General features: G+C 34.9%; 1 protein-coding gene and 1 long non-coding RNA gene across 13 annotated transcripts in view; one reads left to right on the top strand and one right to left on the bottom strand.

Moving 5' to 3' along the window:
- The window catches only part of RBMS3 (RNA binding motif single stranded interacting protein 3), a 746,078-nt gene extending 731,967 nt beyond the window's left edge, over window positions 1–14,111 (top strand). For all 12 annotated transcript variants that reach the window (XM_077994138.1, XM_077994135.1, XM_002803044.4 and 9 more), the window contains one exon: window positions 7,553–14,111. In XM_077994138.1, the coding sequence (XP_077850264.1) occupies window positions 7,553–7,559 (7 nt within the window). In that variant the 3' untranslated portion in view covers window positions 7,560–14,111. The remainder of the gene's footprint in view (window positions 1–7,552) is intronic.
- The window catches only part of LOC144339499 (uncharacterized), a 95,378-nt gene that overhangs the window by 14,031 nt on the left and 67,193 nt on the right, over window positions 1–14,154 (bottom strand). The window lies entirely within an intron of this gene.

The raw sequence follows: 14,154 nt of genomic DNA, 5'->3' as shown, positions 1-14,154 counted from the left end.
GGTCCTACTTATATTCTCTTCTTTGATATGATACAAAGTGCTAGAAGTTTTTGACTTAAAACAACAATAGCATCACAAAATTGAATGAAACCAAATGAATAATCTAAATAAAATAAATTTGTGGATGGCAATCACTCCTGTAAATTTGTAAACAGGAATAATTAATGTGACTCTAAGTTTGTATCAATTTTAGCCACAGTAAGACATGAGATTCTTCACAATCATTCAAGGAAGACATTGGTAATTCAGCTTAGCATTTGGGTCATAAAAACTGGGTTTCTTTTCATTGATAACCATCACTGGGAAAAGTTTGAGGGATGCAAGAGCGCCCACGGAGGCACTTTGAAAATATGTAACAAGCATTGATTAGAAAGTAGCCACAACACAATTTATACAGTTTGCTCTGTATACTTGAATTCCCAGTTCTGTTTTTAGAAATAACCTGACCCTATCTTACATGAAAAATTCACTCAGGTTAGATTTGACCATTTTCTAGAGGTAGGGTGATGTTATCCTTACAGAAGCCACCAGAAAATTATTCAACGACAGTCCAATTTTGAGATCAAGCTCAAACAACGTCCTAAAGTTAGTCATATGCTACAAATTTCCCCACATTTTTAATATTTTTAAAGCTTTTTTATTGAAAAAAATTATAGACAGGGTCTCACTCTGTCACCTAGTCTGAAGTGCAGCGGTGCAAGTTGTCCAATCAACCTACAAGTTGCTCACTACAACCTAGAACTCTTGGTTTCAAGTGATCCTTCCTCCTCAGCCTCCCAAGTAGCTATGATTAGGCATCGCTACTTTGCCTGATTTTTCCACACATTTTATTGTATCCTTCCCTTTTCTTGTAAAGTGTAGAATATGTCTAAAATAATGTAACCAATCCACATTATCTTAAATACTCCAAGTTTCACAAATGGCAGCTCATTTCCAGCATCATTATGCTAATTAACACGCTACTACTTTCATCAGGCAGCCCATTTCTAACAATCATTATGTTAATTGAGATACAATAGCTTTAAGTACTTGTACAAACCTCTGGCCTTTCTCATTAAATGCTAGCTGACCTCCTGTGGGGTGTGAAATTCTGATTAGGGCAGCCAGTGTTCCTGAAAAGTAGCTTAACCCATTATACATACAATTAACATCACAATTGTCTACCCTAAAGACATTGTAAAGTACACACTTCACAACAGATGGTTTAAAGGAAGAGTTTGAGAAATATAAATGATGTGCCTATGGATTAAGGGACTATATTTGGGATATATGTTGACAAATATTTAATATTCCAAATTCCACATTTCAAGGTAAATCAAAGGACTTCACATTTTAGTATTTATGGAGTTTTCTTTCCCCCATTGTTAAAAGAGGCTACTTGAGGGATAAAAGACTACATATAGGGCATCGTGTTTACTGCTCAGGTGACAAGTACACCAAAATCTAAGAATTCATCACTATATAATTTATTCATGTAACCAAAACCACTTGTACTCCAAAAACCATTAAAATAATAATCAAAAGAGGCCAGTAATGCAAAAGGATTCCAGGTTCTAATCAGAGAGGGAGGAAATAACTGTGGTTTATTTTGGAAATTCTATGAGCATTCCAATTCCCACCCAAGTTATCCGTTTTCCTTTGTGCTATGTAGGAAACCTTAAAAATAGCTAGATCTGAAAAGTATGTCTTCAATCAAAGTTAAATTGTAATATGTGGAATCAGAAGTCCTTGGTTCAGATTCCACCTTTACCACTTCCTAGTTATCACTCAGCCCTTTGGAGCCTCATTTTACTCTTCTCTACAGTGGGAGGATTACATCAGTGTTCTCCAAAGAGTGTTAATTAGGTCTCTAGTGCTGAGGGAGGATTTGTCACTGTGCCCTGGAGTTGGGGTGGGGAAGTACTTTCTGGTCAAATTATGTTGGGATACACTGGTTTAAACTAAGTGAAATAGTTTGCTTGTTTCATTATTTTTCAAAGTCATAAAAATACTAATTGACATGACCTCCTGGAGCGTCAGATAAATACAGCAAATGTTTTACTTTCAGAAAGATTAGGGTGTGTGATGCCTTCCTCTCAGGGAATTCTAAGAGGCTTTTTAAAATTATTGTTTTAATTAAATTATATATATATTATATATAGTATATATATTATATATCTATATATTATATATAGTATATATATTATATATCTATATATTATATATGTATATATTTAAAAAATATATATGTAGAGAGAGAGAGACAGACAGACAGACAGACAGCACATGCCAGAGTCTCACTCTGTCACTCAGGCTGGAGTGTAGTGGCGTGATCTCAGCTCACTGCAACCTCCACCTCCCCGGTTCAAGCAATTTTCCTGCCTCAGCCTCCTGAGTAACTGGAATTACAGGCATACACCACCATGCCCAGCTAATTTTTGTATTTTTATTAGAGATGGGATTTTGTGATGTTAGCCAGGCTTATCTCAAACTCCTGGCCTCAAGCAATCCTCCTGCATTGGCCTCCCAAAGTGCTAGGGTTACAGGCATGAGCCACCATGCCTGGCCTCCAAGATTTTTAAAAATCAAATTAATTCTTCCTATCCATGAGCATGGAATGTTTTTTCATTTGTTTGTGTCCTCTGTTATTCTTTGAGCAGTGGTTTGTTGTTCTCCCTGAAGATATCCTTCATATCTCCTGTAAGTTGTATTCCTAGGTGTTCTATTCTCTTTGTAGCAATTGTGAATGGAAATTCGCCCATGATTTGGCTCTGTTTGCCTGTTACTGGCGTATAGGAATGCTTTTGATTTTTGCACCTTGATTTTGTATCCTGAGACTTTGCTGAAGTTGCTTATCAGCTTAAGGAGATTTTGGGCTGAGATGATGGACTTTTCTAAATATGCAATCATGTCATCTGCAAACAGAATTTGAATTCCTCTTTTCCTGATTGAATGCCCTTTATTTATTTCTCTTTCCTGATTGCTCTGGCCAGAACGTCCAATACTATGTTGAATAGGAATGGTGAGAGAGGGCATCCTTGTCTTGTGTCAGTTTTCAAAGGAAGTGCTTCCAGGTTTGCCCATTCAGAATGATACTGGGTGTGGGTATGTCATAAATAGCTCTTATTATTTTGAGATACATTCCATTAATACCTAGTTTATTAAGAGTTTTTAGCATGAAGGGCTGTTGAACTTTGTTGAAGGCCTTTACTGCATCTATTGAAATAATCATGTGAAAATGGCCATACTGCCCAAAGTAATTTATAGATTTAATGCTATCCCCATCAAGCTACCATTGACTTTCTTCATAGAATTGGAAAAAACTACTTTAAATTTCATATGAAACCAAAAAAGAGCCCGCATAGCCAAGACAATCCTAAGCAAAAAGAACAAAGCTGGAGACATCATGCTACCTGATTTCAGACTATACTACAAGGCTACATAACCAAAATAGCATGGTACTGGTACCAAAACAGATATATAGACCAATGGAACAGAACAGAGGCCTCAGAAATAACACCACACATCTACAACCATCTGATCTTTTACAAAACTGATAAAAACAAGCAATGGGGAAAGGATTCTCTATTTAATAAATGATATTGGGAAAAGTGGCTAACCATATGCAAAATGCTGAAACTGGATCCCTTCCTTACACCTTATACAAAAATTAACTCAAGATGGATTAAAGACTTAAACATAAGACCTAAAACCATAAAAACTCTAGAAGAAAATCAGGTCATAGGCATGGGCAAAAACTTCGTGATTAAAATACCAAAAACAATGGCAACAAAAGCCAAACTAGACAAATGGGATCTGATTAAACTAAAGAACTTCTGCATAGCACAAGAAACTATCATCAGGGTGAACAGGCAACATACAGAATGGGAGAAAATTTTTGCAATCTATCCATCTGACAAAGGTCTAATATCCCGAATCCACAAAGAACTTGAATAAATTTACCAGAAAAAACACAACCCCATCAAAAAGTGGACAAAGGATGTGAACAGACACTTCTCAAAAGAAGACATTTATGCAGCCAACAAACATAAAAAAAAGCTCATCATCACTTGTCATTAGAGAAATGCAAATCAAAACCACAATGAGATACCATCTCACACCAGTTAGAATGGCGTTCATTAAAAAGTCAGGAAACAACAGATGCTGGAGAGGATGTGGAAAAATAGGAATGCTTTTACATTGTTGGTGGGAGTGTAAATTAGTTCAACCATTGTGGAAGACTGTGTGGTGATTCCTCAAGGATCTAGAACCAGAAATACAATTTGACCCAGCAATCCCATTGCTGGGTATATACCCAAAGGATTATAAATCATTCTACTATAAAGACACATGCACACGTATGTTTACTGTGGCACTGTTCACAATAGCAAAGACTTGGAACCAACCCAAATGCCCATCAATGATAGACTGGATAAACAAAATGTGGCACATATATACCATGGAATACTATGTAGCCATAGAAAAAGATGAGTTCATGTCCTTTGGAGGGTCATGGATGAAGCTGGAAAGCATCATTCCCAGCAAACTAACACAAGAACAGAAAACCAAACACCATGTGTTCTCATTCATAAGTGGGGGCTGAACAATGAGAACATGGACACTGGGGGGTGGGAGCATCACACACACTGGGACCTGTCAGGGGGTGGGGGGCTAGGGAAGGTATAGCATTAGGAGAAATACCTAATGTAGACGATGGGTGCTGCAAATCACCATGGCATGTATACACCTATGTAACAAACCTGTACATTCTGCACATGTACCCCAGAACTGAAAGTATAATTTAAAAAAAGAAAAGATAAATTAAATGATTAAAGATGTCTCACAAAGTTTCATCTACATGTTGTAATTTGGATACCTATGTAAAAGATGATATTCTTTCAAGAACAATTTTTTAAAAATATTCATGCCCTTCTTTTTGGGTACCCTAACTACTTCTTTAATTTAGCCAGTAGTGGGAATGTACTGTGACTTTTTCTACAATCGGGATCACAGAATCCCACTTTTTACATAGCATTACATGAAGCTAGTCTGTCAGGAATTATTCTGGAAAATATTGCTTCATTTGGCTATCTCTGAGACTTCCTCCTGCTCTAAAACGGATTTCTAAGATTATGGTTTGTTACGTTCCAATCTATCCACTGTGCCTATTTTTTTTGTTTTGTTTTGTTTTTTTGAGGGAGGAGGAGTGATAAGAGGATTCAAAATGCCTCTGTATTCTTAAATTCAGTGAAATTCCTACTCTACCACATTTACTCTGACTTTAAAAGGCCCTCATTTCAACGCTGGTATTGCAAGTTCTTTTTATACTTCAAATCTTCTCTGGCTACCTGAACTGCCATGAATACCAAATTTCTATACATTGTCAGTATATTAATGATGAGCAAATTATGTCCTTTACACTTGTGAATAATACAACATTTTACGTATTGTAATATATTATAATAATACATTGTGCACTGTGTTTTACAGTTTGCAAATGATTTCCATACTCATTATTTCTTCACATGAATTCCTGTTTTCAAGTTGTACCCCATTTTATTTCTAAAATGTCCAACTTAACATGTTCTTGTTGCCAAAGATCCCAGCCTAAAAAAAAAATTAGAACCCTTCTATTTTTATGAATTTCAGTGCAATCCATAAGTATTATGTAAATGTGCACATTCACATTTATTCCAGGACAGAGGAGATGGGCAGGAGTGAATTCAGTTCTATTCAATGGCAAGATCCTTTTTCCTTCAAACTTCAGCTAGCAAACATGAACTTGTCAAGTACAACCATCTATTTGCCATCATTTGTTTTCATGTGGCAATGGGGCCACTTTAAGAAGCAAGCAAATTATGGGAGAGGGCTATTGGAAGCATTTGTGTACAGTTATAAAACCTAAAGTACTTCCAGCCTAGCTCATAAATATCAATGCTTCTGAGACCAGTGAATCAAGTACTTGAGCTTGATGGATCAGGTCTTCTATGCACTGTAGTTCACTGAAGAAGACATCATTCACTGAGCAGCTGCTAAAGAGATTCATGGTGTTTTAGGCATTTTCCGTTCAGTACACAATAATATCAGAGTAGAAGATGGGAGTGGGAACAAAGAACAGATTCTCCCCCCACCACCCCCCAACTCACAGCTATATAACCAAGAAAAAAAATTTGTTCCCATAGTAATGTAGATTTTTAGAGATAAATGGAGCAAGTCTATAGTGTGCAAAGCTAGAGATAGTTAACATATAGACCATGGTTCCCATGACTACCGCTAATAAAATTTTTCTTATTGTTGCTACAGTATGAAAATTGTAATTGCTTTGCTTCTTAAAAGATATCTCACTTCCTCATATAACACAGAAATATATTTTTAGGGACTTAACCTATTGATAAAAATTGAATATTCGATATATCAACTGGTAGCTTTCCTCACATGATTTTAGGAAGAAATTAATCAGGTTCCTAATAGCATAAGCTGGCTCATATGATGGCTTTTTGCAAATTAGGAAACTATGTCCTTTCTGGGCCGTCTCAAGCTACACATTACACAGTTTAAAGCACTGTGAACTGGGGTTACAGCTCTCCTCCAGGGTACATACCTTGGGGAACAGACAATGGGCTGAAATTTAGGCCCCACTCCCTCAGTCATGCATCTTGTATAGTAAACAATCTGTAAAACTACACATAGTAACACTGAGTCATATTTACTAAATTAAGCAACTGTGCATCAGAAGAACTTGCATAACTTTTTGCTGTCATCCGATACCCTGAACAAAAAGGCTTTCAGCTAAATGTGACTTACAGATAATATAAAGGTCCTTCTTTCTATAGCACAACTCTGAAGTGATTTTACAAACTTCTAATCTGTGGGCAAAAGAGCTAAGAGTAAAGTCATCTTGCTGGAAGGTTAACCTTGCAACGTAGAAAGGGCAGTAGCAGAAGTCTATTCGAAATGAGCTAAGCAAAGTGGCATGTAGTAAAATGATATTTTTCTAGTTAAACACCTATTGTGGATATACCACTCTGCCTAAAAGGCAAAAGGTATAAGTAAAATATAGTTCCTGCTGTCACAAACTTATAATCTTGACAGAGGGAATGAACAAAAGAGAAGGGGAAGAGAAAAAGAACAAAACTGCATTGGCCTCTTAACTGTCTCACTTATTTCCTCAGGCAATAAGCCTTGTGTAAATGTACGTGATGAATACCACGAGATAACATACAACCCAGTTATTTTGGGTGCAGAGTAAAGAATCTCATATATGTTGCTGGAATTAGTGATGATTCCTACAGTAGTTTTGAAGGAACAGAATTATTCAAAGGATCTGTAAGGAGCTACAACGTAAGCTATTAACCTTGATTTTTAATGTAAACAAACTCTCTGGCCCAAATCTGTATTTAAGTGAAAGTGGCAGAATTTGACAATCTCATAGACTCAGTATGATGTTATGATGCTTTTGTGACTATGTTATATTGAAAGCTTGGTATCTTTTAAAGCTGCCTCATTGGAAAAGGGCACAGAAGGTGATTTCAAAGTTACTTTAATGACCACTCTTATTCAATTGTTTTCACAGACCATAAACAGGACTGAAGAATGTCCGTCTGAATCTTTGCCTTGAATGAAGAAACTTCATTGAACAAGAAGTTGGCTTCCAGTTTGCACAGACGTCAATGGAATGCTTTTTTTTTTTTTTTTTTTTAGTTTTATACCTTACCCAATGAAAACAGTTTTTATGTGCTGTGCAAATGGTCTTCATGTGGTCTGACAATTTATTTTTGCCATCATTTTTTTTTAACTACAGAAAAATATTCCAGAAGAGGAAAAAAAAACAAAAACAAAAAACCACTACAAAACAAAACAAAACATTGAAGGTTGATATTTTATGTGGATGAACATTTGAATTGAATTCAGAATTTTCCTGAAGGTGTAGATACTTTTTTTTTTTTAAAACAGAAAACCTAATGTCAAGAGGCGGGCAATAGAAATGGAACCAAATGGTCTTCCTCAACAATTAAGCTACTTTCTCTTTTTCCCTTCTTGTTTAAATCTAGTGGGTTTTTTTTATTTTATTTTTTCTTAGAAATATTTAGGTAAGGTTTATCTTGAATCTTAATTGCCTTAATTTTAAGGACGTCAAAGGCTCTCGAGGCAAGCTGTCAACGTCTTGTTAAAAACAAAAATCAAGAAAGAATTGAAATATTGTGCTGGCTTTAACTGGCACAGAAGTTTAAGACTGAGTTTTTAGGGTGAAAAAAAACTGTACAGTTTAAATGAAAATGTTTTTCTTCATTTGAAGAAAATTTGTTGATAAAAGAAACCATGGCAACTGCAAGAATTGGAAAAATGCTGGGACTTTTCATGAACTTTGTCTTAAGTGTTGACATGAATCATTCTCAAAGGCTAAAACATTTTACAGTAAAGTTATTAATGTTGGTTTAAAAACAACTGCATTAGAAATAATGCGTGTTTGGGGGGCAGAATGCAGATTTTTTTAATTTACAAAGCGTGATCGCTAGCAAAAGCATTAGTGCTTTTTATCTGCAGTCTTTTTTATGAGCTTTACAAAGTTTTTAGTCAGCTTTGCTTGTCACATTGCAAAACCTAGCTTAAGAGCATTAAAAAAAAAAAAAAAAAACTTAAGTAGATAGGAGCTTATGGTCAAAAAGTGCAAAAAAAAAAAACAAAAAAAAAAGCAATAGATAGAGAAATTGTTGACAATTTCTGTAGTCTTTCCTAGTTGTGATCAAATTCAGCCTATGGATGGCCTATTTTATACCAAAGATGAAGTGACACCCTATTACAGTCCAGAAGATAGAGGTTGTTTTTCATTTCTTTTCTTTTAAAAAAAAAAAAACAAAAAAAAATTTATTTGACCGACATGGCCGGACCAGTTCTTACTTTGTTGTGTTTAAACTACCTTCCACTGGTGTTTTACATAGTGCAAAAAAAGAGGGTGGGGGGAGTTGTCTTTCTTTTCTTTAAATGTATATTCATTGATAGCAGAAGCTTGTACCTGCTGTGTTTAGCAGTTTCAGCATGAACAGTTCTGGGTATCAACTGATTGATAGAGCCAAGTGGCTTTAAATTCTGTGAGCTTTTCTGGTTTCTCATTAGCTGTCTTGAATAGTGAAACCTGTACTGATGGCCACTAGTAAACCAAGATGCTTATTTAACAGGTTGAATATTCTTTGTATGAATTTTCAGCTAAAGATACTTTCTGAACCTGGTCTGAAAGGTCACTTGTCAAAAAACTTAGTGATATTCTGTGAAACAGTGAGTGGTCTCCTGGAAAGGTCTCATTGTATTTGTAACAATAGTCTTCCCTCTAAATTACCACACCTCTGGGTTTTGTCTTCTCACCTCTGTCTTTGTTATCACCTACCATGAATAGACACCTTGGTTTTGCAAATGGGTAGGGGGTATCTTCTTTTTGCCTCTTTTCATTGTATTTTCATATCTTGGTGTTGCCGAAAGAACTTTTTCTTTCAGTTTAATTCTTTGAGGCATGTAGGCCCAATAAGAATGAGAATTCTATTAGTGGAGTTTAGGGAAGTCCTTAAAATGCTAGTTGACAATCAAGAAACAGTATGATTTATATCAATAATTAAAGAACCAAAAGAATTAGGTATGATCAATCATGTAAACCAAGGAGGAATACTTGCATTTAGAATGATGCAAAACTTTGTCAAAAAGGAATTAAATTGACCCACCTGTAAAATATATCTACATTTTTAATTCATGAGATATGTGTTCAACCTTTACAGTTTTACCTGAAATTAAGGACAATGGAATAGAATTTTGTTAGGTGAACCATTCACTAGATTGCTTTCTGAATGAATCCTTTGAATCAAATAGGTGAAACTCTTTTTCGCAAACTAAGTCACAGGAGCCTGTCTTAGTCCAAAAGAAGCAGGGAAATGTATTTAAGTGTACTATAAAACAGGGTAGGCTTTTTAAAAACTAAAAAGTTTTAAAGATAAATCATATTCCCATTATGTCAACATGAGTAATAAGGTTGACTCATGTGAAATTGTCAGTATTCCACTATTTATATAAACTCTGGTTCTCTTATTTGCAACCCCATGAATTGGAAGCTCAAATCAGAGAATGACTCCATATATTTATGGTCACAATGGAGACAACGTGTATCCAAGAAAATGTAGTGTGTGTTACAGAGAAATTCCAACTGGTCACACCCACCATTATGGTTTTTCATGCTTTAGAGAAAATGCTAGATTTATACTATCTTTTGTTCCATCCTTCAGTTTCCCATGCATTATAAAGGTGGCACTGAAGTTTTTATCTTTGAAAAGTGGGCCCCAAAGTTTTTTGGGGTACAAAAAGACATATATGGGAACCATATTTTCTGTTTCTCTTTTTCACTCTCTAAACTCTTTGTATAAATAAGGATTATCCTGGGCATAATTCATTTGAATATGAAACTAATATACTTTCTTTCATTTCTGTGAAAAAATAACCAAAAACATGTATTAATGTGATACAAAGAAAGTCTCATTTACACAATCAACAATGAGGCTAAGAGGTAGCTACCATGTGGCTAATGAATGTGCCTAGGTAACTTCCTGTTTCTATTCAAAACTGCTGCTTTATTTGTACATTCAGAAATATTTTTTTCAACTATGAAATTTCAATATCAATTTTTTAAGCCACTTTCTGCAAGAGGAAATGACCTGTCATTTGATGTGTTCATGTGTGTTTTGTGTTTGGATAGTTTATATCATGCCATTCTATAAAATATATGTTTTCAAACCAAAAAGAAAAAAAAATAGAAGGAAAACAATGGCACATACTCAAATTTGCCCTGCTTTGTCCGTTGTCTTACCTAAGACTTGTTTTGAAGAGCCAAGTCTGGGAGAAAAAAAAAAAGCATCAACAGGTAAGCAGCATTACATTGTGTGATAATAAACCAAAATAAGTTTTCAATATATACAGACAGCAGAATTCAAATTTAATCAACAAAATATATTGTAGTGATTTTTTTTTCTTTTTTTCTTTTTTTTTTTTTTTGAGATAGGGTCTTTGTCACCCATCCTAGTTAGGACTATAATTTTTTTTTTTTAAGTTGAAGTTAATTTTCCATGCATTCTGGTCCACCAGATTTTCAAGCATTTATTTGGATGTTTCCATTTTTCCTTTTGACTTTAATGCCAAGATTTAGCTTAAACATGAGGAAACAAACTAAAGCCACAATCCAAATGAGAGAAACACTGTCTCATGTAAATGCTAGTTTCATGGTCAGTGCAAGAGTGAGTTTTCTTTCAATAATGATAAGGCGTTGTCAAGGGAGGCAAAGTGTGCATGATAACTGGGAGCTCCCCAATACGTGGCCATGTCTTCTAAAGACAACATAATGAGCCCAAGTGAACTGAAGGTAATACTGGCAGGTGCTGATGACTGTTTGTCCTTGAATGCTGACATGTTTTGAATATTGCAAATGTCACAGTACTCTTAAAAAAATCCTTACCTTAGTTTTGCGAGGATTAGTTTGTTTCCTTGGTAGATTTCAACATTTCAGAATGTTACCTCCATATTTCACTTGAATTACTTCTTCCTGTGACCTTAGCAGATCTGTCACATTTGAAAGCATATGACTCACTTCCACCCCCTTCTAATGAAAAACTGCATGGTGTTAAAAGCTCTCCCATTAGACATATAAGACTGACAACCGAAGAAGGCTGTTTAAAGCATGAAGTTCACTTTATTTTACTATGCCTAAAAATACATCTTTGGATCCCTTGCAAAGTGCTTTAAAAACTATTTTCAATTTATGTATGACCCCAGAAAAGTAATTGTTTCCCCCCCCCAAAAAAAAACCTCTTTATTTAAATAATTGGGATATTTGCTAAATACCTATTTTTATTTATTTATTTTTTTTTACAGTGGCCTAAAACCCCTATTAATGAAAAGTGAAATTTGATTTAATTAGGACTCTTGCAGTCATCTTCACGATTGAGGAGAAGTTTCAATAGGCTGTCTAGACAGATTATGATGTTAATAGGAGATTAAAATACATTTGGCAATTCATTTTCATTCTTTGAGTGCATGAACCACTGCAGATGAGCTGATAAGCAGAGAGAAATTCTCAAGTGGGTTTCAGTAATACATGTTTTTTATATGATTTGAAGTCAAGTAAAGGGACAATATTTATGTACATGTATAACATTCAGCACCTTTGAGGAATCATGCACTATAATAAAGCTTTAACATGTCATAGAACCTTGATCTATATTACTTTGTCTTCAGTAAAAAGTAAAGGATGAGATTTTGTCTTTCATGTTATTGTAGCTGGCATGCTTCAAAATTTTGACCTTACTGGGACTGACAGCCTCTCACTTCAATCTGAGGGATTGACAGAATTTAAACAGGCTCATTGATTCTGTACACTCTACCCTTCCTGTGGCAAGTGATAATGGGATTTCATTAATGAATCAATTTGTTTTACAAATGACATCCACTGTGGCATTGGAAGACAGTTGGGTCTGACTCAAGTTTAACATTTCCTACCAAACATTCTTAAGTATGAAATTGGTCCTTTAATCCCAAATGCTCTTGGTCATGGCTGTCCTTTGCAGATTACATAGCGTTCAGGAAAGTACAAAAACTAAACGCTAAATCCCCAAGTGACCCCAAAGACCTTGTATGATGTGAGAGACAAGAGTTCACTCCAGATTAATTTATCATTGGCTTTATACTCTAACATGTAGATATACTCTCTGTAGCAAAAAAGGGATGAATGTCTTTCAATATTCATTTCTGTTTATTTTTGTGAGGCAAAATAATATATCAAGAAAATTTTCTTCCACTCAGAAAGCTTTAAAGCTGAAGGAAAGGTGCAGTCAAGCTTGGATCTGCAGGAAGAACCACTAGGCCACTGAGTCATACTTGAGCTTTTCTTACTACTGCCCCAATTTCTGAGTTGTGCATAAATACAATCACTCTCAATTTTTGAAGGGCTAATTATCTACTTTGTGGGTGTGTTTTGTTTTTTCTTTTCAATGTGTAGGCCTTGGGCTCTGTTTCCTTTTATTAGCATGTCACTCTGAGGGTGGGACAAACAATTGGAAATAAGAATTGATTGTTTTATTTCTTATAAAGTATTAATTTCTTAAGGGAGTTTGAAATCATTGGTAAAATTAATGTCAGTACATTATATGTCATAAATTTTGATTATCTATAATGTCTTTTCCTATCTACCAGAAATAATTGAGAGTTGGCTGTATTCTTGCAGAATATACAGGAAAAAAAATCATAGCAAAGAATTCGGCTTCCCTCAAAAGAAAGTTATTTTTGGTTCCTTCACTCCACTAAATATGAACCAGTAGCATGGATCCACACAATTTCTGCAAAGAGAGTATAATGGTAGCTCTTGGCACAGTCATATTCATATTTTTTAATCTTTGACCAAAACTATTGCACTGTTTTCGTTCTATTTTGACTGCATTACTGTATTAAGGCTGAATGACTTTGACACTCCCATGGATATTTTTATGATCACATCAAATTTAAATAATGTCCAAAATGTAACTTTAATGTTATATTTTGTTTCAAACCCTCTGGTCTAGGTTATTGAGAAAGATGTTCTTTCCTCCTCCCTCAAATATGTTATCTCTTCATATATATTTTAAAAAATGAGTTATTCCCTGCTTTTCAGGAACTGTAAAAATTATTTCAAAGAGACACTTGAAAAAGTTTTCTCTATTCTGGACACAGATGCTTCCATTTATTTCAAAAGAAGAAGAAAACAAAATGGAATCTTAATTTAAAAAAATATATGTAGTAGTATCTGCTATGAGATATTCAGTGTCTAAAAAAAAATGGGACACAGCTTCTTTTAAAACCCTTGTTTCAGTCCTTATTCAACTTCATGGAACTTCTGAAACATCATTCAATTTTGAACTTTATTTAAGAGCATTTTTGTACTGCTGTCTCTGACTGTCATGGAAACTTCTGTAATTCTAAGGTGTTTCTGGTTTTATTTTTAATTTCTTCATCTGTACCACAGTCAAATTAGCAACTATCTCCCCCATCCCTTGGGCTTTCTGTAGATCAGTGGATGTTAGGTTTAAACTTGTTTTCTTTGATGAAGCTTTCAATAAAAAATGAAAATAAAATCAATTGAGTAGGGCTGTTGTGTTTTTCTGCACTCATCCAGAG

Source organism: Macaca mulatta, chromosome 2 (assembly GCF_049350105.2).
Source record: "Macaca mulatta isolate MMU2019108-1 chromosome 2, T2T-MMU8v2.0, whole genome shotgun sequence".
NCBI classification, from domain to species: Eukaryota; Metazoa; Chordata; class Mammalia; order Primates; family Cercopithecidae; genus Macaca; species Macaca mulatta.
Note: the sequence above shows the minus strand (reverse complement) of the source record. Positions and strands in the feature narration are given on the sequence as shown.